Source organism: Theropithecus gelada, chromosome 14, assembly GCF_003255815.1.
Source record: "Theropithecus gelada isolate Dixy chromosome 14, Tgel_1.0, whole genome shotgun sequence".
In the NCBI taxonomy this organism is placed as follows: Eukaryota; Metazoa; Chordata; class Mammalia; order Primates; family Cercopithecidae; genus Theropithecus; species Theropithecus gelada.
In genome coordinates, this window is record NC_037682.1 from 63,623,782 (window position 1) to 63,648,921 (window position 25,140).

Genomic DNA, 25,140 nt, shown 5'->3' on the forward strand with positions numbered 1-25,140 from the left:
CCTCAGCCTCCACAACTCAAGTGATCCTTCCACCTCAGCCTCCCACGTAACTGGAACTATAGGCTTGTGCCACCATGGCTAGCTAATTTTTTTATTTTTGTAGAGATAGGATCTTCCTATGTTGTTCAGTCTGGTGTTGAACTTGGGGGCTCAAGTGATCCAGCTGTCTCAGCCTCCCAAAAGTGTTGGGAATTAGAGGTGTGAGCCACCACATCTGGCCATGTTTTTTGTTTTTTGTTTTTTGTTTTTTGTTTTTTAAGAGACAGGGTCTCTCTTTTTTGCCCAGGCTAGAATAAAGTGGCATGATCATGGCTTACTGGGCTCAAGCAGTCCTCCCACATGAGCCTCCCAAGTAGCTAGGACTACAGGTATGCACCACCAGGCCTGGCTATTTGAAAAAAAATTCTTTTGTAGAGATGGTGTCTTTCGTATGTTGCCTAGGCTGGTCTCAAACTGGTGTCAAGCAGTCCTCCCACCTTGGCCTCCCAAATTGCTGGGATTACAGGTGTGAGCCACTGTGCTAAGACTACTTTTTCTTTTTTCTTACAACTCACAATGGTCAAATAGATTAAGAAGAATCTGGCTTTTATTGTTTGTTTGTTTTTTGAGATGGAGTTTTGTTGTTATTGCCCATGTTTGAGTACAATGGCACGATCTTGGCTCACCACAACCTCTCCTTTCCGGGTTCAAGTGATTCTCCTGTATCAGCCTCTCGAGTAGCTGAGATTACAGGCATGCGCCACCATGCCTGGCTAATTTTTTTTTTTGTATTTTTAGTAGAGAGGGTTTCTCCATGTTTGTCAGGCTGGTCTCGAACTCCTGACTTTAGGTGATTCCCCTGCCTCGGCCTCCCAAAGTGCTAAGTGTGAGCCACCGTGCCCAGTGTATTTTTTTAAAATACATTATAATTTTATACAAATATAGAACCAAAAATAATTACACAGAAAAAATACAGAAGAGTATGTAGAAAAGTCATTGGTAAACACAGAAAACTACACTTAAATGATGCTTTAGAGCAAATATACCTCAAAGTGTTGATACATGCATGGAACAAAAACCTGAGGAAAATTAAAAATCAGACTATTAACATTTAACATCAGGAGAGAGAATGTCATGGCATGTCATTTCTTGGTTATTTTTCTAGATACACACACACACACACACACAGGCTTTTTTAACAAGTACTTTTCTAGTCAGAAAAAAAGAGGTGGGTTTTTTTGGGTGGAACATTTTGTAAGCTTTGGAGAACAAACAATTTTTTTCACTCCCAATTCTTTGTCTATGAAGGTTAATAAGTTAAAAACATTACATGCAACTTTCTTTCCCTAAAAACGTGGTAGTCCAGCCGGGCGTGGTGTCTCACGCCTGTAATCCCAGCACTTTGGATGGCCGAGGTGGGCAGATCACCAGAGGTCAGGAGTTCAAGATCAGCCTGGCTAACATGGTGAAACCCCATCTCTACTGAATATACAAAATTAGCTGGGCATAGTTGCGTGCGCCTGTAATCCGAGCTGCTTGGGAGGCTGAGGCAGGAGAACCGCTTGAACTAGGGAGGCAAGGTTGCAGTGAGCTGGGATTGCACCCCCGGACTCTAGCCTGGGTGACAGGGTGAGACTCGGCCTCCAAACAAAAAAGAAAATACGGTAATCTGCTTCACAAAAGGTGGAAAGTCGAATTTTATGTGTTCCTTAGAATATCAGTAAATTATTTTGAAGGCAGGGACTGTGTATTATTTATGTCTGTCCTAGCATTTTATTTATTTATTTTTGAGACAGTCTTGCTCTGTCACGCAGGCTGGAGTGCAGTGGCACGATCTCGGCTCACTGGGTTCAAGTGATTCTCCTGCCTCAACCTCCCAAGTAGCTGGGACTACAGGCGCGTGCCACCACACCCAGCTAATTTTTGTATAGAGACGGGGTTTCGCCATGTTGGCCAGGCTGATCTTGAACTCCTCACCTCAGATAATTCACCCACCTCATACCCCCAAAGTGCTGGGATTTCAGGTGTGAGCTACCGTGCCCGGTCTTGTCCTAGCATTTTATACACTGTTTTTGCGCAGAGTAGGTAAAAAGGTTTATAGTAGTCTTATCATCAGGTCAGTAGCTCGAGATCAGTTTCACCAGGCCTTAGGATTTTCAGACACACAAGTAGAAAGAAAGGATTAGAGTGGGAGGACATGTATTTTGCTGGTAGTACCATCTGACCTCCTTGGCTTCACTTCTGTGGTGTTGCTGTCAAACATCATCTTTTTTCTTTCTTTTTTGAGACAAGAGTCTCATGCCGTTGCCCAGCCTGGAGTGCAGTGGTGCAATCACACGTCATTGCACCTTTAACCCTGGGCTCAAGAGATCCTCCCACCTCAGCTCCCAAATAGCTGAGACCACAGGCCCACACCACCATCCCCAGTTAATTTTTTTCTTTTTTCTTTTTTTCTTTTTTTTTTGTAGATATGGGGTCTGCCTTTGTTGCCTAGGGTGGTCTCCAACTCCTGGGCTCAAGCCTCAGCCTCCCGAAGTGTTAGGATTACAGGCATGAGCTACCGTACCCAGCTACCTATCAACGGTCTTAATGTAACAGAAGCATTTTACACAGTTGATCTTGTCCCTCCTCCTTGATTCACTTTCATAATTGTCTTCCAGGACCCCACAATTTCCTAGTTTTCTTCCTGCCTCACTAGTTGCTGCTTCTCAGTCCCCTTTACTGGTTCCTGTTCATTCCACCATCTGTAAATTAGAATACCCTTGGCTCAGTTGTTGATCACATTTTATCTATGCTTATTTCCAAAGTGCTTCAATTTATTCTCGTGGCTTTAAATATCATCTGTAGTCTGATGATTCCCAAATTTTTATCTCCAGCCCAGACCTCTTTCCCAAACTCAAGATTCTTATATCTTACCCTACTCTACATCTTCACTTTGATGTCTAAAAGACATTTATTTAAAATTAACATGTTCATGTCTTCTTTCTCAAACCTGTTCTACCCAAAACCTGTCTCAGATGATTGCATTTCTGTCATTCTAGTTGCTCAGGTCAGAAATTTTGGAATCTTCCTTGACTTTGTCACACATTCCTCATCTAAGTTATCAGCAAATCCTCTTGGTTCTACCCTGTAGATTACTTAGAATCTGTATAGTTCTCACCGCATTCATTGCTATTACCCTAGTGCAAGCCACCACTGTCTCTTGCCTGAATTACCACGATACACTCTTCTGTTTTTATTGTTTTTATTTTTATTTATGTATTTATTTATTTATTTATGTTTGAGACGGAGTCTCTTTCTCGCCCAGGCTGGAGCGCAGCGCAGTGGCCCAATCTCAGCTCACTGCAAGCTCCGCCTCCTGGGTTCACGCCATTCTCCTCCTGCCTCAGCCTCCCGAGTAGCTGGGATTTCAAGCGCCCACCACCACGCCCAGCTTATTTTTTTTTTTTCAGTAGGGACAGGGTTTCACTGTGTTACCCAGGATAGTCTTGATCTCCTGACCTCAAGATCTGCCCGCCTCGGCCTCCCAAAGTGCTGGAATTACAGGCGTGAGCCACCGCACCCAGCCCCACTCTTCTGTTTTTACTCTTTTTTGCATCTGATTCTAAACATTGCTACGACAGTGGTCATTTTGAAGCATAAGTCAGATCATTTCCCTTTTCTGCTCAAAACCCTGAAGTGGTTCACATTTTTTTACTCAAATAGCGACCAAAGTGCTTACTTTGGCATATAAAAGTCCTCGAAGGTAGGATTTCCCATTACTGCTCTGAACACATCTACCATTCTCTTCATTGCCTACTCCACTCTAAACTTACTGCTTCCTTGCTCTTATTAGGACAGGATGGGCATGCTATTTATTTGGGCCTTTGCCCTAATTGTTCCCTTTGAAACACTTCTCCTCATATATCCATTTAGCTAACCCTGTCACTCTTTTTTAATTTATTTATTCATTTTTTTTGAGATGGAGTCTTGCTCTGTTGCCCAGGCTGGAGTGCAGTGGTGCAGTCTTGGCTCACTGCAAGCTCTGCCTCCCAGGTTCACGCCATTCTCCTGCCTCAGCCTCCTGAGTAGCTGGAACTACAGACACCCACCACCACGCCTGGCTAATTTTTTGTGTTTTTAGTAGAGACGGGGTTTCACCACGTTAGCCAGGATGGTCTCGATCTCCTGACCTGGTGAACCACCCGTCTCAGCTTCCCAAAGTGCTGGGATTACAAGCATGAGCCACCGTGCCTGGCCAGAACCTCGTCACTCTTTACTCACATGTCACATCAATGAAGACTACTCTGACGACCCTATTTTTGGTTTATTTTTTTGTTTTTGAGACACGGTCTTACTGTGTCACCCTGGCTGGAGTGCAGTGGCGCTGTCATAGCTAACTGCACCCTTGAATTCCTGGGCTCAAGGAATTCTTCTGACTTGGCCTCCTGAGTAGCTGGGACTACAGGTACGTGCCACCACACCTGGCTAATTTTTGTTATTTTGTAGAGACAGGGTCTTGCTGTGTTGCCCAGGCTGGTCTCAAACTCCTAGCTTCAAGTGATCCTCCCACCTCAGTTTCCTGAGTAGCTGGGACTGTAAGTGCATGCCATTGTCCCTGGCTGATTTTTAAAAAATTTTTTTGTAGAGTAATGTTCCTACTTTTTAGTAGAGATGGTGTTTCACTATGTTACCCAGGCTTGTCTTGAACTCCTGGGCTCACACAATCCTCCCACCTCGGCCTCCTGAAATGCTGAAATTACAGCGCAATCCACCATGCTACCTTTATTTGAAATGTTTATTTACTCTCTCTTCCTACCCCCAACCCCAGTTGCTATGTTTCAGTGCATTGCAGTTATCGTTTTCTGTGATGTTCAAATTTTCTCTCATTTGGCCATTAAGGAGCCCTTTCAGATTGGCTCCTAAGTCCTTTCCACATGCCTCAGTAGTGTTTGGCAACTTTCTTGCTTGTAGGATTAACTTTGTAAAATTTTGTTCAAGAGTTTTGCCCTCTGTGTTCATTAAATTCCACATACTGCCCGCCCCCCCCCCCCCCCCCCCCCCACCACTAGGGCTTTTTTTTTGAGATGATGTCTTCCTGTGTTGGTATAAAGATTATGCTGACCTCATGAACAAACTGGAGAGTATTTCCTCTTTCTATTTTCTAGAGATGTTTGTATAAGGTAATAATTTCTAGCTGGGTACAATGGCTCACATCTGTAATCTCAGCACTTTGAGAGACCAAAGCAGGAGGATCACTAGAGGCCAGTGAGACCAACCTTGGCAACAAAATGAGACCCTGTCTCTGAAAACAAATTTTTTTAAAAATTAGCCAGACATGATGGCACACGCCGATAGTCCCAGCTATTTGGGAGGCTGAGGTGGGAGCATCACAGGAGCCCAGAAGTTCAAGGTTGCGGTGAGCTATGATACCACCACTGCACTCCAGCCTGTCTCAAAAAGAAAAGTTGGTAATAAAATCTGATGGTAACATCAGATGTTTGGTACTGGTAATGATACATGGGTCTGAAGTAGTATTTATAAGACTATTTGGGAAAAAAGTATTTAAGAGTTAGAGTAGTAGTCAGCTTTTTCTTTTATATTTTGAGTCACTTTTGATAAGTTGTATAGTTTTATAATATATATTCATTTCAATAACTAAAATTTCAAATTTATTGGCATAAAGTTGTTTAAAGATACCCTTGTCTTTTTTTTTTTTTTTTAATCTCAGTGGCATCTATAGGGACACTCACTTTTTCATTCCTAACATTGATTTTTATTGTGCCTTCTCTTTTTCTGTTTGACCAGGGATCTCCCAATATTACTGGTAATTTCAAATAACTCACTTGTGACGTTACTGATGTTCTCACGCCTGTGATTGTTTCCTGTTTCATCAGTTTTTAATTTATTATATTTTATTAATATTTAATCTTTATCTTGTTCCTTTCTCCTTTCCACTTTGATTTTCAGCTTTCCTTCTTTCAAATATTTGCATTTAAATATGTAAATTTTCCTTTTAGTTCAACTCTGGTTTTTTATGTTTTTGTTATTAATTTCTAGATGAAAAGTAAAAAAGGATGATAGCAGTAGCAATTCTTAGAAATTTGAGAGTTCCTTTAATGGCCCAGTATATTGTTAGTTTGTAAATGTTCCATGTGTACTTGAAAAGAGTGTGTACTCTGTAGTGAACGAATACAGTGCTCTTACATTAGGCTAAGTTAGACCAGCCTGGGCAACCTGGCGAAACCTTGTTTCAACAAAATATTGGCCAGGCATGGTGGTGGGCGCCTATAGTCACCAGCTACTCTGGAAGTTGAGGTGGGAAAATCACCTGAGTCTGGGAAATAAGTCAAGGCTGTAGTGAGCCATAATCAGTGATTGTACCACTACACACCAGCCTGGGTGACATAGCAAGACTCTGTCTAAAAGAAAAAAGAAAGAAACCTGAACTTTTTAGGTGTTTGTGATCGATCATTTACATCATTTGATATCCAGGATTTTTTTGCATCAATACTTTCTTGTCATGTTTTTAAAAAATCTCTCTTTGGGCAAACTGAGGAAAGTAAAAAAAAAACTTTTTAGTCAGCAAATATCCATTTACCTTTTTCATTCAAGACAGCATAATGAGTTCTGTGGTGAGACCGCCATACATTTGCACTGCCAAAAGAGAGAGAGCATTTAGAGAGTATACAGATGATTGAAATACAAACATAGTGTGATGAGTGAGCGAAGTGTCTGGATAAGGTGCTCGGGGCTGGGAGGAGGACAGTTTTCAAGGGGATTTTCCACTGTGACTTGAAGGTGTTTAGCTTTATTCTTCTAAAGACGATAGTGCAGTGTATTTGATGCCTTGTGTTTTGGCTATACAATCCTAGGAAGCGTTTATAAATGAAACTTGTTAGGTTATTCTTAGGTGTACAAGAGTTGAGCAAAAGTACACCATTGGACTCCAGTTTTTAAGATAATGTCTGGGACACATCTGTATGCCTGAGTAATTTTTTTCTTTTTCCTTTGGTTTCTTGTTTATAGGAAGAGCATTAAGAAGTTGGTTTTGAAGAACCTTAATAATAGCAATCTCTTTTCTCCCGTTAATCGTGATTCAGAAAATCTAGCTTCACCATCTGAATATCCAGAAAATGGAGAGAGGTACACTGAATTCTGTTTCGAGTTGTTCTTAGTAGAGAGTCAATCTCATTTTTAAGACATTCTTAGGAGTGTATGAAAATTTTTGAAGTTTGGTGAATATTGCAGAGAAGTATTACAGCTTATGAGCACATAGAAATCAAATCATATTTTTGTGTTTTGAATTCATTAAACCTTAAAATTATTGGAGTTCTGATTCAGTGCTTCAGAACTATTTTGGTATTTGTGTATCTTGTTTTGGACAGGGTTAGCATGTATTTGACACCCTTCAGCCCTTTAAAATAAGGAATATTTTGTCTGATGATTTTCTTTCTTTCTTCTTTTTTTTTTTTTTTTTTTTTTTTTTTGAGACGGAGTCTTACTCTGTCGCCTAGGCTGGAGTGCAGTGGCATGAGCCAAGATAGCCTCCCATGCTCAGGCGATTCTCCTGCCTCAGCCTCCCATGTAGCTGGAAATACAGGCACCTGCCACCATGCCTGATTGATTTTTGTATTTTCAGTAGAGACAGGGTTTCACAATGTTAGCCAAGGATGGTCTCGAACTCCTGACCTCAAGTGATCTGTCTGCTTTGGCCTCCTAAAATGTTAGTATTACATGTGTGAGCCACCGTGCCCAGTCTTATACAGTGATTCTTAATAGTTAGGTATATGTTCTTTCATTTTAGAAATTTATTTATTTATTTATTTTGAGGCGGAGTTTTGCTCTTGTTACTCAGGCTGGAGTGCAGTGGCACGATCTCGGCTCACTGCATCCTCTGCCTCCCAGGTTTAAGCAATTCTCCTCCCTCAGTCTGCTGAGTAGCTGGGATTACAGGCATGCACCTCCACTTCCGGCTAATTTTTTTTTTTTTTTTTTTGTATTTTTAGTAGAAATGGGGTTTCATCATGTTGGTCAGGCTGTTCTTGAACTCCTGACTCAGGTGATCCACCCACCTCGGCCTCACAAAGTGCTGGGATTACAAACGTGATCTACCACACCCAGCCGAAATTTATTTTTTTTTATAAATATATTTTATAATATAAAGATTATGCATGGGCCGGGCGCGGTGGCTCACACCTGTAATCCCAGCACTTTGGGAGGCCGAGGCAGGCTGCTCACCTGAGGTCGGGAGTTTGAGACCAGCCTGACCAACACGGAGAAACCCCATCTCTACTAAAAATACAAAATTAGCCAGGCATGGTGGCGCATGCCTGTAATCCCAGCTATTCGGGAGGCTGAGGCAGGAGAATCGCTTGAACCTGGGAGTTGGAGGTTGCAGTGAGCCGAAATCGCGCCATTGCACCCAGCCTGGGTGACAAGAGTGAAAACCCTGTCTCACAAAAAAAAAAAAAAAAAAAAAGATTATGCATGAAAGATGTATTCTGTAAACTGCTTATTTCCATTTATTTTGTTAGAAATGCCTTTCCATTATCTGTATGAATATATGTGTCTTTTCTTTTTTAAATGATTGCATAAGTCATTATTGTGAATGTAAGATAACTTGACCAATTCCTTATTAGTGGTCGTTTAGATTATCTGGTATCCCTCTACTCAAAACAGTGCTTCAGTAAAAATCCTCATATGCTGGCACATGTTCTCAGGGCCTCCCGAGGGCTGTATCACGAAAAAGAAAAATAAAAAAAAAGAAACTCGTTGTATAGACACCTTTGCACTCCTATTTTTTTTCTTTTGGATAAAATTCTAGTGTGTTTTTTTAAATTATTATTTACAAAGCATTTTCTAACATTTTGTTGATTGTAATTTTAAAAATCTAACTTTTTTTTGTTAATCTTAAAATTAACCAGTTATTTGATTCCACAAAGGAGAGTATACAATAGAGACAGTAATTATCTGTTTCACAGTACTGCTATAGTAAGTATTAAGTGAATTTTTAATACATGGAACTATCCAGAACAGTGCCAGGCACTTAGTAAAGGCTCAGTATTAGTTAGCTGTTATCATTGTTATTACTACTACAAGAGGTTAAAGTATTATTTCTTTTCCTTTTCAGATTTAGTTTCCTAAGCAAACCTGTTGATGAGAATCACCAGCAGGACGGAGATGAAGATTCCCTTGTGTCACGTTTTTATACTAATCCTATTGCCAAACCTATTCCTCAAACCCCAGAAAGTGCTGGAAATAAACACAACAACAGCAACAGTGTGGATGATACCATTGTTGCATTAAACATGCGTGCTGCTTTGCGAAATGGGCTGGAAGGAAGCAGTGAAGAAACCTCTTTTCATGATGAGTCACTTCAAGATGACCGAGAAGAAATAGAAAATAATTCTTACCATATGCATCCGGCAGGTCAGGTTCAGATTGGTGTTTAATCTCTTACCAGTCATTTGAGATGACTTGCTTGTTGCAGATACTCAACATATGGAAGTCAGCTGTTTGTCATTTTAAGTATTATTTTATGTGATCCCACATAGGAGAGCTTAAATATTTAAACAGTTTTATGCTTCAGTTGATTCCGAGTTCGCATACTCTTTGGACCTTAGAGTATTAAAACTGATACATCTTCAATTATCCTGGTGTAGCCAAAGAACCCAAATTTTATAGCCAAAGAGACTATCCTGATATTTTCCCTAGCCTTGTAAACTCAGGTAGATTGCTTATTGTGATACATCTTCAATTATCCTGGTGTAGCCTAAAGAACCCAAATGTTATAGCCAAAGAGACTATCCTGATATTTCCCATAGCTTTGTAAACTCAGGTAGATTGCTTATTGTTTTTTGTTGGTTTTTTCTTGAGACAGAGTATCACTCTGTCACCCAGGCTGGAGTGCAGTGTCGCAGTCTTGGCTCACTGCAACCTCAACCTCCAGGGATCAGGACCTCTCATCTCAGCCACCCGAGCACCTGGGACTACAAGCACATGATACCACACCCTGTTAATTTTTGCATCTTTTGTTTTGCCATGTTGCCCAGGCTGGTCTCAAACTCCTAGGCTTAAGCGATCCTCCTATCTTGGCCTCCCAAAGTGCTAGGATTACAGGCACGATCCACCATGCCCAGCCCATTTTGGGTGTTTTGTGGTATTCTTGAAGTGTCTGCAAAATTTATATTTAGTTTTCTTATTGCCATTATATATATATATTTGGTCACTTAGTATCATAAGGAAAGAACTTTGTACTTTGACATTAAGAATCCCAGGTATCTGGGTGTGGTGGCTCAGCACTTTGGCAGGCTTAGGTGGGAGGATTGTTTGAACCCAGAAGTTTGAAATCAGTCTGGGCAACATAGCAAGACCTGATCTCTACAAATAATTTAAAAGTAATTAGCCAGGTGTGGTGGCACGTACCTGTAGTCACAGCTACTACAGAAGCTGAGGTGGGAGGATTGCTTGAACCCAGGATTCAAGGTTGCAGTGAGCTATGATTATGCCACTGCACTCCAGCCTGGCTGACAGAACAAGATCCTGAAAAAAGAAAAAAAAAAAAAATCCAGGTGCTTAATCTGTATTTGTGTATGTATATCTACATGAATTTATTATGCTACTATATATCTTTTTAACATGAAGTTTTATATTAGTTCTAGTTTTCTTATTGCTGCCACCCAATTTAGAGTTCCCTTCCAAGAAGCAAGCATACAAGTGGGTGTTGCTGGAGACTGGAATTTGATCTGATGTTGGCCTGAAATACTTTTCTCTCAGAGAGCAAGTTAGCCTTATATCTAACTGCAAGTAGGACAAGGAGTGAATAGAACAAGCAAGCATACCAGTGTTCCACTACTTTCTTTGAGTTTTTCAGTGCTCTGCTTTTTTTTATTTCGTTCTTTTTTTTTTCTATTTTAATTTTTCCTTTCTTCCTTCCTCCCTCCCCTCCTCCCTCCCTCCCGAGTTTCGCTCTTTGTTGCCCAGGCTGGAGTGCAGTGGTGCGACCTCAGCTCACTGCATTCTTCGCCTCCCAGGTTCAAGCGATTCTTCTTCCTCAACCTCCCGAGTAGCTGGGGTTACAACCACCCACCACCACACCCAGCTAATTTTTGTATTTTTAGTAGAGGCGGGGTTTCACCATGTTGGCCAGGCAGGTCTCGAACTCCTGACCTCAGGTGATCCGCCTGCCTCGGCCTCCCAAAGTGTTGGGATTACAGGCGTGAACCACAGCGCCTGGCGTAATAGTTCTTTTCCTTTGGCCATCAAATATCACTTACTTTTTTTTGTTTGTTTTTTTTTTTCAGCCAGAGTTTCGCTCTTGTTTCCCAGGCTGGAGTGCAATGGCACAATCTTGGCTCACTGCATCCTCCGCCTCCCGGATTCAAGTGATTCTCCTGCCTCAGTCTCCCAAGTAGCAGGGATTACAGGCCACTGCCACCAAACCCGGCTAATTTTTTGTATTTTTAGTAGAGACAGGGTTTCATTACGTTGGCCAGGCTGGTCTCGAGCGCCTGACCTCAGGAAATCCACCTACCTCCGGCTTTCAAACTGCTGGGATTACAGGCATATGAGCCACTGCGCCCAGCCATCACTTACTTTTTTGAGACAGTCTTGCTCTGTTACCTAGTCTGTAGTACAGTGGCACTATCTCGGTTCACTGCAACCTCTGCCTCCTGGGTTTAAGCAATTCTTTTGTGCTTCAGTCTCTTGAGTAGCTGGGACTACAAGCATGTGCCACCACACCCAGCTAATTTTTGTATTTTTGGTAAATAATAGATTTTTGCCATGTTGGCCAGGCTTGTCTTGGACTCCTGACCTCAAGTCATCTACTCACCCCAGCCTCCCAAAGTCCTTGGATTACAGGCGTGAGCCACCTTGCCTGGCTGGATTTTTCATTTTTCTTTTAGCTTTCTATTTGGGAGTGTAAATTTGAAAGATACAAGAGGTGTATGGGAAACAGGCAATGAAACAAGAAGTACTGGGTTTGGAGTTTTATATCTTCTTCTACTGTTAAATTACATTTTAAGCCAACGCAAGTTATTTCCACTGTAGGTTTTGGTATCCTTGTGTGTCAAATAAAAGAAAAAGCAGATTAAGCCTTTCTCAGAGTGTTTTATGGGATACCTTTTACAGTCTGGGATGTTAATGGATATTCTTTGAAAAGAATGTTCTGTGGTTAAGTCTGGAAAAACACGAGGCTAAGCAGAGTTTAATAGGCTATTTACTGTAAGATTTAGACTCTTTGTTGTATCATATGTGTGTTCTTCAAACCTATTTGACCATGAAGCTTTTTTCACACACACACACACACACACACACCCCCACACCCCTTCTCCTAGGAATCATGTTTGGTAGAAAATTAGTTTGGAAAAATTGTGCATTCTGATATATTTTATCTTTATACGATGATTTAGTTGCTGATTATTTCAGGTTATTTATTTATTTTTTCTGTTATTATTATTTTTTTTGTCACAGGTATTGTTCTCACTAAGGTTGGTTACTATACTATTCCATCTATGGATGACCTTGCTAAAATTACCAATGAAAAAGGAGAGTGCATTGTCTCTGACTTCACTATTGGTCGGAAAGGTAAGTGTGAGTTTAGCATTTAGTGATTAAGCCAGAGAGTAGCACCTTATTTTTGTAATTAGGGGAAGCTTTTGGTAGCTGAATTTGTGTTTTCCTACATTTGGGCCCACCTTGGCCTGAATCTTAGATACTTTGATTGATAAGTAATAAAACAACAAAGACTGGAACCATGTAAAATTTTTTTTTTTTTTTTTTTTTTTCTGTTGAGATGGGTTCTTGCTACATTACCTGGCAGATCTCAACTGCTGGGCTCAAGCATTTCTCCTGCCTCAGCCTCCTGAGAAGCGCAGAGCCATATGATATTCTTTGGGCTTAGATATACCTGTTTGGTGCTAGTAACTATTTGGGTCATTTTAATCTTCTGTAATTAAAGAAAATACTGGAAATACCAAGAACTACTGAGAAAATTGAATAGTAGGCAAGAGATGTGTAACACTTAGCATCAACTTCATGTTATTAAGTTATTACTGATAATTTTCTTATAGGGAATGTCACTGTGCTATATTGTATTAAAAAGAGCTCAGGCATTTTAAGCCATATGCCAGGCCAAGTACAAAGGTTTGTTTATGTAACAGCATTGTAGATAGGTGGGAAGAGATTTAAGAAGGTTGTTTTGAGGTTAATGGAAGTTTTATAAAAATGCAGATGTTAGGCCTGTCGCAGTGACTCACGCCTGTAATCCTAGCGCTTTGGGAGGCCGAGGTAAGAGGATCACTTGAGCTCAGGAGTTCCAGACCAGCCTGGGCAACATAGTGAGACCTCACCTTTACCAAAAAGTAAAGAAAATTAGCCAGGCATGGTGATAAGTGCTTGTAGTCTCAGCTACTTGGGAGGCTGAGGTGGGAGGATTGCTTTAGTTTAGGAGGTTCAGGCTGCAGTGAGCCAGGACCACTGCACTCCAGTCTGGTCAACAGAACAAGACCTCGCCAAAAAAAGAAAAAAGAAAAGAGAAATACAGATGTTAAATCAGGTAACAACATAATTGAAGTTACTCCCTAAGTCCCCATTCTTACCAGTCTAGGAATTGCTGGATGATTTAAAATACTAATATTTAAAACTGTCTTCTCCTTGTGATTGTTTAATCACTATAGTTGTAAAGTAGGTATTTGCCTTTATACGGAATGAATTTTTAACTATTTGCTCTGATTTATAGGTTATGGTTCAATCTATTTCGAAGGAGATGTGAATTTGACAAATCTAAATTTGGATGATATTGTGCATATCCGAAGGAAAGAAGTAATTGTCTACTTAGATGATAACCAAAAACCACCTGTGGGTGAAGGGCTAAATAGGTAAGAGTTTATGTATGTCAGAAAATTATCAGCTAAATCATAGTTTTTTTTTTCTGTCAACATAAATGTGTTTAGATGTATGCTTCTGTAGCTTGCTTTCCTTACTAGAGTACATATATTGTCTCTGACTTAAAAGTATAAATGGCAAAGAAATGCTATGTTATGATTTTGAACTCCTTTTCCCTGATTTTATTTTTCTAATTTTTTTTTTTAACATCCCTTGGATTCTATTTTATTTTATTTTATTTCATTTCTTTTTTTTTTTGAGACGGAGTTTCGCTCTTGTTGCCCAGACTGTAGTATAGCAGAATAACATCAGTTTACTGCAATCTCCAACTCCCAGGTTCAAGCGATTCTCCTACCTCAGCCTCCCAAGTAGCTGGGATTGTAGGCGCCCACCACCGTGCCTGGCTAATTTTTGTATTTTCAGTAGAGACAGGGTTTTACCATGTTGGCCAGGCTGGTCTTGAGCTCCTGACCTCAAGTGATCCTCCCACCTCAGCCTCCCAAAGTGCTGGGATTACAGGTGTGAGCCACTGTGCCCAGCCTCCCTGATTTTATTGGGTCCAACTGCTAATTTCAAAAACTCTTTTTAATAGTGTTTTGCTTTATTCCTGTTTCTGCTGTGGCTATACTTAACTCTCTATTTTAGTGTGAGAGCCTAGCTTCTAATATAATATCTCTTTAGTCAAGTGAAAGGTCTGTAGTTAAAAATCATTTATCTTTATAACCTACCAACCCTGAATCAGGAAGAGATAGAAAATCTGAGCAGATCGATCGATCCTTTGCTTTGCTTTACTTTGCTCTACTGTGCTGTGCTCTGCTTTCCCTTCCTTTTTTGTTTTCCTTTTCCTTTCCTTTCCCCTCCTTTCCCTTTCCTCTTCCCCTTCCCCTTCTTTTCTTTTCCCTTTCTCCTCTTTCTTTCTTTTCTTTCTTTCTTCTTTCGTGACAGGGTTTCACTCTTTTGCCCAAGCTGGAGTTCAGTCTTAGCTCACTGCAACCTCTGCCTCCTGGGTTCAAGTGATTTCCTGCCTCAGCCTCCAGAGTGGCTAGGATTATAGGTGCCCGCCACCATGTGCAGCTAATATTTGTATTTTTAGTAGAAACAGGGTTTCGCCATGTTGCCCAGGCTGGTCTCAAACTCCTGACCTCAGGTGATCCACCCACTTCGCCTCCTGAATAGCTGTGACCACAGGGATGCACCACCATGCCCGGCTAGTTTTTGTATTTTTTGTAGAGATGAGGTTTTGCCATGTTGCCTGCCCAGGCCGGTCTCAGACTCCTGAGCTGAAGTTTTTGGCCTGCCTTGGCTTCCCAAATTGTTGGGATTATAGGTGTAAGCCACCTTGCCCACCCTTAAATGATTTTCAGTAAGGTATAAAAATTACTTGGGGGTAGAGTGGTGTGGGGCACACATAAAAAAACTAAAAAAAAGAAAAATATTTGATCGGGAGAAGACAATCTCTGCAACAAAGGATGCTGGCAAACTGGATATCCACATACAAAAGAGTGAAGTTACATCATATACAAAGATTAACCCAAAATGGATAAAATACCTAAGTGTAGGATCCAAAAATGTACAACTCTCAAAAGAAAACACAGAGGAAAAGCTTCATAACATTGGGTTTGGCAATGATTTCTCAGATACAACATCAAAAAGTGCAAGCAACAAAAGCAAAAATAGACAAATGATACTCTATCAAACTGGAAACCTTCTGCACAGCAAAAGACAAGTGAAAAGGCAACCTATAAGAATAGGAGAAAATATGTGCCAGTCGTATTTGATAAGAAGTTAATAGCCAGAATGTAAAGAATCCTGCGATTCAACAGCAACAACAAAATAATAACCCATTTAAAAAAAGAGCAAAGAAAATGGGTGCAGTGGCTTATGCCTGTAATCCCGGCACTTTGGGAGGCGGAGAAGTGAGGATTGCTTGAGGCCAGGCTGGTCTCGAACAGAGGTTACAGCGAACTGTGATCATGCCACTTCATTCCTCCCTGGGCGAGAGAGGGAGACCATGTCTCTGAAAACAAAAAACAAGAAAATATTGGCAAAGGACTTGAATTGACATTTCTCCAAAGATATACAAATGACCAAGAAGTACATGAAAAGATGCCCAACATCACTAATCATTAGAGAAATGCAAATCAAACCACAATGAGGGCCGGGCGCGGTGGCTCAAGCCTGTAATCCCAGCACTTTGGGAGGCCGAGACGGGCGGATCACGTGGTCAGGAGATCGAGACCATCCTGGCTAACACAGTGAAACCCCGTCTCTACTAAAAATACAAAAAAAAACTTAGCCGGGCGAGGTGGCAGGCGCCTGTAGTCCCAGCTACTCGGGAGGCTGAGGCAGGAGAATGGCGTGAACCCGGGAGGCGGAGCTTGCAGTGAGCTGAGATCCGGCCACTGCACTCCAGCCTGGGTGACAGAGCAAGACTCCGTCTCAAAAAAAAAAAAAAAAAAAAAACCACAATGAGGTACCATACCCATTAGGATGGTTACCAGAAAAAAAGATGGCCAGACGCGGTGGCTCATGCCTATAATCCCAATACTTTGGGAGGCCGAGGCAGGTGGATCACTTGAGCCCAGTCTGGCCAACATGGCAAAACCCCGTCTCTACGAAAAGTACAAAAATTAGCCAGGTGTGGTGGTGGGCGCCTGTAGTCTCAGCTACTTGGGAGGCTGAGGTACGAGACTCACTTGAACTTGGGAGGCAGAGGTTGCAGTAAGCTAAGAATGTGCCACTGCACTCCAACCTGGGTGACAGAGCGAGACTCAGTCTAATAAGAAATTAACATGTGTCTGCCAATGTGGAGAAATTGGAACCTTTGTGCGCCATTGGCTGGAATGTGTAACAGTGCAGCCACTGTAGAAGACAGTATGGTGGTTCCCGTAAGAGTTAAAAAGAGAGTTACTGTCTGTCCAGCAGCTCCACTTCTGGGTATATATGCAAAATTGAAAGCAGGATTTCAAGCATTTGTATGCCCGTGTTCATAGCAACACTATTCACAACAGCCAGTAGGTAAAAGTCGCCCAAATGTTCACTAATAAGTGAATGGGTAAACAATGTGATATATACATGCAATAAAACACTATTCAGCCTCCAGAGAAGATTAACATGGCCCCACAGAAGGATAACACACAAATTCGTGAAGTGTTCCGTATTTTTTATTTTAAAAATTTAAAAATATATGTTATTCAGCCTCAGGAAGCAAATTGTGATATATGCTACAACATGGATGAACCTTGAGGACACACTAAGTGAAGTAAGCCAGTCACAAAAAGTCAAATAGTATATTGTAATGTATCTGGGATAAGTCAACTTCATAGAAACAAAGTAGAGTGGTATTTGCCAGGGGATCCAGGAAGCAGGAAATGGAGAGCAGCATCTGCCTATTACATCCTAGTCACTGTGTTTAGGTGTAAGGCATACAAAATGAATAGGATACAGCACTTGAACTCTGGTGTTAATATTAGAAGTGGTACACTACCACTCTTGTAGTCATCTTCACACCAATATTCCTCATACTTCATTTTCGAAGCATTTGTTTTTAGTAAATAGGTAGTAGCTGTTTTTTATTATTATATAGTACAGTAACCCTTTAAGACCTACATAAGACTTGGTTCGTACCACTGGACTTTAACTTAAGTTAGTGATTCCTAGCTGAAGTGTGAAAATTAGATTGGAAATAATTGATGTACTGTGGTAATTTAAATAAATGTGATCTGACTCTAGAACCAGACACTGAGTTAGTCAGTGTAGGAGTGACTCCTTGCTCTTAGGCTTATGGGGCAAAATTCACTTTATGACACATGCAGAATAATTCCAAGGCAACATAGTTACCATTATTCACTATTTATGTGTTAGGTGGCTTTCTGGTCTTATATATGAAGCGTTTTTACTTTAACTGGTTACTTTAATTGGTTATGTTTTACAGGAAGGCTGAAGTTACATTGGATGGAGTTTGGCCAACAGATAAAACATCTCGTTGTTTAATAAAGAGCCCAGATCGCCTTGCTGATATCAACTATGAAGGAAGATTGGAAGCAGTTTCAAGGAAACAGGGAGCTCAATTCAAAGAATACCGGCCTGAAACTGGTTCTTGGGTGTTTAAGGTATAGTCATTTAACCCAGTTCAGACTTTATAATTATAAACTATATTTGGGGTCATAAAACATTTATGTTGGAAGAGATCCTTTCCTAAATTCTATTGATTGATTGATGGGGGTCTTGCTTTGTTGCTCAGGCTGGAGTACAATGGTAGGATCATAGCTCCCTGCAGCCTCAAACTCCTGGGCTAAAGCAATCCTTCTGCCTCAGCCTCCCAAGTAGCTGGGACTGCAGGCATGAACTACCATGCCTGGCTACTTTTTAAAAATTTTTGTAAAGATGGGATTTCTCAGTGTTGACAAGGCTGGTCTCCAACTCCTGGGATCAAGCAATCTTCCCTCCTTGGCCTCCCAGAAGTACTGTGATTACAGGTGTAAGCCACTGCACCCAGCCAAATTCTCTAAATTTATTTTTTTAAATTTGGAAAGAGATGTACAGATACATTATGATTCACTCCAAGCTACAAACCTAGTTAAAATTCAGCGGTAATGAGCTCTTATAAACTCTGTGGGCTCATGATTGAAGTCCTCTACCCACCTCCTATGAGGATTTATAAATACATTTCTAAGGTATAGTTTTTCTAATGTTTGTTATCATTAGGGACTTCAGTAATTCATCAGGCAGTTTTCTGTTGGATCAACTCTTCCTATGTAATTGTCATTCTTACTTTTAAAGATTTTTGGAGATGAAGAGGTTGACTGTCCTTAGTAGTTTAACCCAATGATTTCCTCCCATTCTGGGCTGGTTGAATTTAACTTGTTAAAGGCCCTTGTGTAGATAGAGGATAACAGACAATATATGTCTGTGAAAATCGTAAGTCTTTGGATTAAGTTTCCTATATTAATGATTACAGTTTTAAGTGACATTTTAATGTATATTATGTAATATTTATTAATTTACTAGTGTGAGCAACTAGTACATACATCAGACGTCTTCTAAATCTTACACAGAAGTGTGATAGGTGACATATTTTGCTTCAAATACTTTGATATTTCTCCCTTTTTCTTTCTTTTTTCTTAAGGTAATGCTGCAAGATTGCAAAGGCAGGTATTGTGAAAGCATAATGTTTAAGTTGATTTTGTGGGGTTCCTCTCTTCCTTAGGTCTCCCATTTTTCTAAATATGGCCTTCAGGATTCTGATGAAGAGGAGGAGGAGCATCCATCTAAAACTAGTACAAAGAAGTTGAAGACTGCTCCTTTGCCTCCTGCAGGCCAGACTACCCCCTTGCAGATGGCTCTTAATGGCAAACCTGCACCTCCACCTCAGGTAGAGAAAGGACAGTGAATTTGAATGGAATCCATGATACCGAAGTTGAAAGCAAGTCATTCAGCTAATACAAAGCTGTTTTATGACCCTTGGAACTTTGAAGAGTACAAACATTGGCAATCACGTTGAAACAAGTACAAGGGAGGGCGTGAGGTCATGCAGGCGTCTATCTTTTTACTTGAGAGATTTAAATAATTATCTTGCTGTTTGGATTATTCCTCTACACATTGTCATTTTTAAACCCTTCATTCTCTCATTTGGATTTGCTGAATTCTCTGCTCAGTGATTAACTTAAGATTTGCTCATGTGGGTTCATGCACAGTAAATTCTGCTTTTATGGAATACCTGATGTGCAGTTTAATCTTTTTCTTTACCTCCATGTTTTTTAAAAGTTAAATTAGCTTTCTGAAAGGGTTTTTGATCTCCATTTTTTTCAAATTGTTTACGTATACTTGGGTAACCTTGTTATTTGTATTTTAATAGTACATAATCTTTATGAAAAATAGTTTTGGAATGTAAATGAATTATTTGGCTTGGGGAGATTAGGGCCTACATTATTTATCACAATTACTTGTATCATTGATACGGGATTTCTTTGTAAAGCATCCTCTACCTCTCAGCTGCTGAAAGCTAGACCTTTGGGATTTTCCATGCTATAATTCTTATGGCTGCTGAAATGTGTGTTTTTTATGATTTATTAAATAATCTCTTGGGAGGCATTTCTGGAGAATGTGTGTATATACATGTTTGCGCGTACAGGGTGAGGGGAGGGTATGATAAATATGGGAAACTGGAAATATATTGACTTTTATGTTTATAATCTTTGTAGCATTTAGAATGCCCCTAAGAAATCTCCATTGACAAATGAAATGCTATAAGTAGACTTGGTTTTCCAGTTATCCATATTCATTTTGTCTCATATGCTTTGTATCATCTCCTTCTTTCCTAATTTTTTATAATCTTACATATATATATATTTCTTATAAATATATATATTTCTGAGGGAAAGAGTCAGATGGCCTTATTTTCTGTAATAAAAGTAATATGTAGGATCTTAAAGATACCTCTTTACAGTTGGCCCAACTGAAAAAGAAAAGCTTCATTTATGGACAGACAGGAAAATGTTTGTAATGTTGACAATGAGTAGTTTCCAGGTTCTTTAATTGCCAGAATAGAAATAGTAGAAAAATAACTATAAACTCCTATATTGACACTTGTGTATGTAAGAGCTCTTTGAAAAATTGAGCACCCAAAAATATCAGATCAAGGTTCTAGCAAAAAGAGGTAGTAAGGATTTAAAATGGGCAAGTAGCTTTTTTTTTTTTTTTTTTTTCACTTTTTTTTTTTCCTTCAGAAAGAGTCTCACTCTGTTGCCCAGGCTGGAGTGCACTGGAGCAGTCTCGGCTCACTGTGGCCTCTGCCTCCCAGGTTCAAGCAGTCTCATTCCTCAGCCTCCCAAGCATCTGGGACTACTGGGCCGCACCACCATGCTCATTTAATTTTTTGTTTTTAGTAGAGATTGGATTTTGCCATGTTGGCCTCAACTCATGTTGTCTTGAGCTCCTGGCCTCAAGTGATCCTCCCACCTTGGCCTCCCAAAGTGCTGGGATTACAGGCGTGAATTACCACACCTAGCCTGAAATGGGCAAGTAGCTTTGACTGAGGAAGTGGAAATGGGCTTTGACCTTTTGGTTGGGAAGAGCAGAAATGAGAGAAATGGATAGAGGTATTTAGATATCCAGACTTTAGGTTTTGTTTACTTGTATTATTTTCGAAGGCCTTGAGCTTGGTATGTTGGAGCAGAAATGTAGGACTCTAGAGAATTCTTTCATATTTATTGCTCTCTGACCCAAGTGAGGCAGATGGGAAATGCCAGTGGGTTTGTTATTAGCACCAAAGACCCTACATTTTACTTGGCATGGGGAAACTACTTGTGCCATTTGAGTAAACTAGAAACAGCAGTCTTCTCTGTGTCAAAATGACTACATACTGTCACCCCTTAAAGAGGTTGATTGCACAACTTCATCTTATTTTTTTCCATGGGGGAGAAAGGCCTGTTTCTTTAGGTATTTAGGAAGATGTGTATTTTTCTTTAATAGTCACATTTATTCCATTACCTTTTATATAATATCGTCAGTCCCTGTTTCCAGTTGGTTCTTAAGCCTCACTTTTGCTCTTAAAAAAAGCAAGTAAGTCTAAGCAACCAGAAAACATAAAGGTAACTAAATTTTCATGTGATCTTCTCTCCTGTACCTTTTAGGTTAGAGAAAATGTTGGTTGGCAGATAAACCTTAGTCACACAGATGAATTAAGGTAGTTGCAAAGTGTTTTGTTCTGTGGTTAGAACATTAGTTTCAAAATCCTGGTCTGGGATCCAATTTCCACCTGGCTGCATCAATGCCCTGGTAAGCTTAACTTAGATTCCACAGATTTGGCATGGGGCTCAGGCATATTTATATTTTAATGCTTCTCCCCAGGTGGTTGAAATGTGCAATCAGGTTTCAAAACTGTGTTGAAAGACCTCAGGCCTTTGGCACTCAGATACTACCTGTAGGTTTTTACCTCAGCCTTCTAACTGAAGAGTGACTTGTGTTCAGTAACATCAAGGCAGGCTAATTGGCTTGCTCAGGAGCAGTATTGTTAACTAAGTGAATCCATTCAAATAAGTTAATAACTTTTTTTTTTCCCTGAGGCAAAGTTTTCCTGTGTTAGGCTGGTTGAACTCTTGGGGATCAAGCAATCCTTCCCACCTCAGCCTCCCAACTAGCTGGGACTGCAGGTGCATGCCATCATGCCAGCTAATTTATTTATTTATTTTTTTAGAGACAGGATCTTGCTATGTTGCCCAGGCTGGTCTCGGATTCTTGGCCAAATGAGTATCCTGCCTTGGCCTCCCAATATGATGGGATTATAGAACCGGGAGCCACAGTGCCCTGCCTAAATAAGTTTTAAACTTTTTTAAAGGAAAAAGTGATTATTTTTTGTGGAGATGGGGTCTCAGTATGTTGCCTGTGCTGGTCTTGAACTTCTAGGCTCAAGTGATCTGCCTCAGCCTTGCAAAGTGCTGGGATTACAAGTATAGGCCACCACGTCCAGCCAAAAACATTCTTTACAGTTAGAAAACTAGTTCTTTTTGAGACAGGCAACAATAGTAGTTATATTGGATCAAACTGTTTACCTGAGAGGACAGTATGAATTATTTAAATGCCTGTTTGACCTGGGACTTGTCATTCACTCTGTTGAATGAGGGTGTCTTGATATATCTTACTTTTCCTACTGAATTAAGCAATGCTGTATCTTTAGGTATTGGCAGCCTTGTTTGAATGAGGAACAGTCTTTGAGATATCTCAAGTCATTAAAGGTTTCAGTTTTGAAACCTTACCCTCCATATATTTAGAGAATCATTTTACATATATAATCTGTGCAGTTAGTATTTGTAATGGGCCATGCCATTATTTGGTAATAAATGTGATGCTGTCTTCAAGAGATTAACTGTAGGAAAGGGAGAGTTAAAATGGTGTCCTAGTTGACTGCTTCTTCCTGTACATGCCTTCCTTTTCCATAGACCTCCCAGTAGGCTTTCTCTTCCCTTTCCTCAGTTACTTCTGAGCCATCTTTTTTTTTTTTTTTTAAAGTACACTTTTCTTTTCAGGACTGGCCTAAAAAGGGTACCTGATCTGCCAAGATATCCAGGAAAATAAGTACATAGACAACTTTGGGGGATTTTGTTGCAATTACTTAGATATACTTTAACAAAATTTACCTAGAAGGTATTCTAGGCACTTAACCATAGTTTCATAGTAATTCGCTTCCCCCTTGCCCACTTACTAGATATCTTGTAGCTTTGAAGTCTGTTTGTGTGAATAGAGTAAATAAAAACTTGATCTTTAGCATTCTTCATAAACATACGATAAGTCCCTTAGGTCTCTAATCTAGTTATTTAATGAAATCCTCTCATTTTATCTGAAACAGTGTTCACGGTGAGCATCTCTTGATATTACCAGTATTTGGTGAATAGTGTAGTAAATTGGAACCACTCTCCCCCTCCCCATTTTTTCTTTCCTCCCACTCACTCTTCTTCTTATCTTTTTATAGTTTACTGCTTTCTCTACCATGTGCCAAGCACTGCATTAGGTAGTAGAAATAAGTAAATAAGTGTTGAACTTAGTGATGTGCTAGACACAGAAAACAGTAAGCCATAAACCATTTTATCAAGCCTTCACAATCTGTTGAGCCAAATATATATATACTTACGAAGTAGGAGTTTTCCCAGAGTTCTTAAAATTTATTTATTTTTTATATATATGTTTTGAGACAGAGTCTCACCTTGTTGCCCAGGCTGGAGTGCAGTGGCATGATCTTGGCTCACTGCAACCTCCACCTACTGGCTTCAAGCAGTTTTCCTGCCTCAGCCTCCCGAGTAGCGGGGATTACAGGCATGCGCCACCATGCCCAGCTAATTTTTGTATTTTGAGTAGAGACGGGGTTTCACCATGTTGGCCAGGCTTGTCTCAAACTCCTGACCTCAGTTGATCCACCTGCTCTGGCCTCCCAAAGTGCTAGGACTACAGACGTGCGCCACCGCACCCAGCCTTTTTTTTTTTTTTTTGAGATGAGGTTTCACTCTCATCCAGGCTGAAGTGCAATGGCACAATCTCGGCTCACTGCAGCCTCCACCTCTCAGGTTCAAGCAATTCTCCTGCCTCAGCCTCCTAAGTAAGTGGGAGTACAAGCACCCGCCACCACACCTGGCTAATTTTTGTATTTTTAGTAGAGACAGGGTTTCTTCATGTTGGCCAGGCTGGTCTCAAACTCCTGACCTCAGGCGATCCACTTGCCTCAGCCTCCCAAGGTGCTGGGATTACAGGCGTGAGCCACTGTGCCCAGCCACCGTTCTTAAAATTTAAATGGGAGCCCTGGGTTTTATCATCAGGGCTTTTCCTCCTTCGGGATTTTTTTTTTTTTTTTTTTTTTTTGAGACAGAGTCTCATTCTGTTGTCCAGGCTGGAGTGCAGTGGCACAATCTTTGCTCATTACAACCTCCGCTGCCTCCCGAGTAGCTGGAATTATAGGCATGTACCACTACATCGGCTAATTTTTGTATTTTTAGTAGTGACGGTTTCACCACCATGTTGGCCAGACTGGTCTTGAACTCCTGACCTCAAGTGATCTGCCCATCTTGGCCTCCCAAAGTGCTGGGATTACAAGCCTGAGCTATCACACCCGGTCTAGAATTTTTTTTGGTTTGAAAATATTTCAAATATTGGCTTAGTCATTTGCTAACATTTAGGATATAAGTAGTTGAATTTGTATTGTACCAATTAATTTACAGTGTGTTTCAGCTTTGAGTGTTTACCCTTTTAAATCATAGACTGTCATAGTTGTCTTTGAAACTGCTTACTAAATGTAAATATAACTCTTGACATTTTTAAACATAAAGGGATTCTTCCCAGATTAAAATTGTTCCTAATATTATTACTTTGTTTTTTGGAAGAGTAGATAGTGCTCGTGTCTTACGTGGTACTGCACAAGTAGAGCCCAGCTAACCTTAGGATTCAGTAACCCAAAAGTTAAGTTCCAGACCCAAGATTGTGTTGACTAGAAATTTATTTCTAAATGTTTTTAAGAAAAACCAAAGTTACTGGCGACTTTGATATTTGTACCTTTTGTTCTCTTTTTCTAGTGGCTTCTGGCTACAAGGCAGTGTTAGGAAAAGGTGACCCTGTGTAAATCAGAAAATTGTAGTTGCTAGCTAGATCAAGTAAAGCATAATCTTTGTCTCTGAAGACCACCATTTGTTTCACTGTGGGTGCTGGTTTAGGTCCCAGACACCAGGTCATAATATTAGAATGGGATGATTACATGAATCCTTATTTGGATCAAAGTACTTTTATAAGGGTTATTTTGGGGCAATTGAT

At 40.4% G+C, this 25,140-nt stretch overlaps 1 protein-coding gene across 4 annotated transcripts in view; it reads left to right on the top strand.

Moving 5' to 3' along the window:
• The window catches only part of NUP98 (nucleoporin 98), a 130,901-nt gene that overhangs the window by 69,306 nt on the left and 36,455 nt on the right, over nt 1–25,140 (top strand). For 3 of the 4 annotated variants that reach the window (XM_025358533.1, XM_025358532.1, XM_025358534.1), the window contains exons 15-20: nt 6,988–7,104; nt 9,092–9,390; nt 12,436–12,549; nt 13,703–13,841; nt 17,783–17,960; nt 19,058–19,222. In XM_025358533.1, coding sequence (XP_025214318.1) covers nt 6,988–7,104; nt 9,092–9,390; nt 12,436–12,549; nt 13,703–13,841; nt 17,783–17,960; nt 19,058–19,222 — 1,012 coding nt within the window. Of the gene's footprint in view, nt 1–6,987; nt 7,105–9,091; nt 9,391–12,435; nt 12,550–13,702; nt 13,842–17,782; nt 17,961–19,057; nt 20,231–25,140 lie in introns of those variants that run through there. The other variant, XM_025358535.1, reaches the window with a different exon arrangement.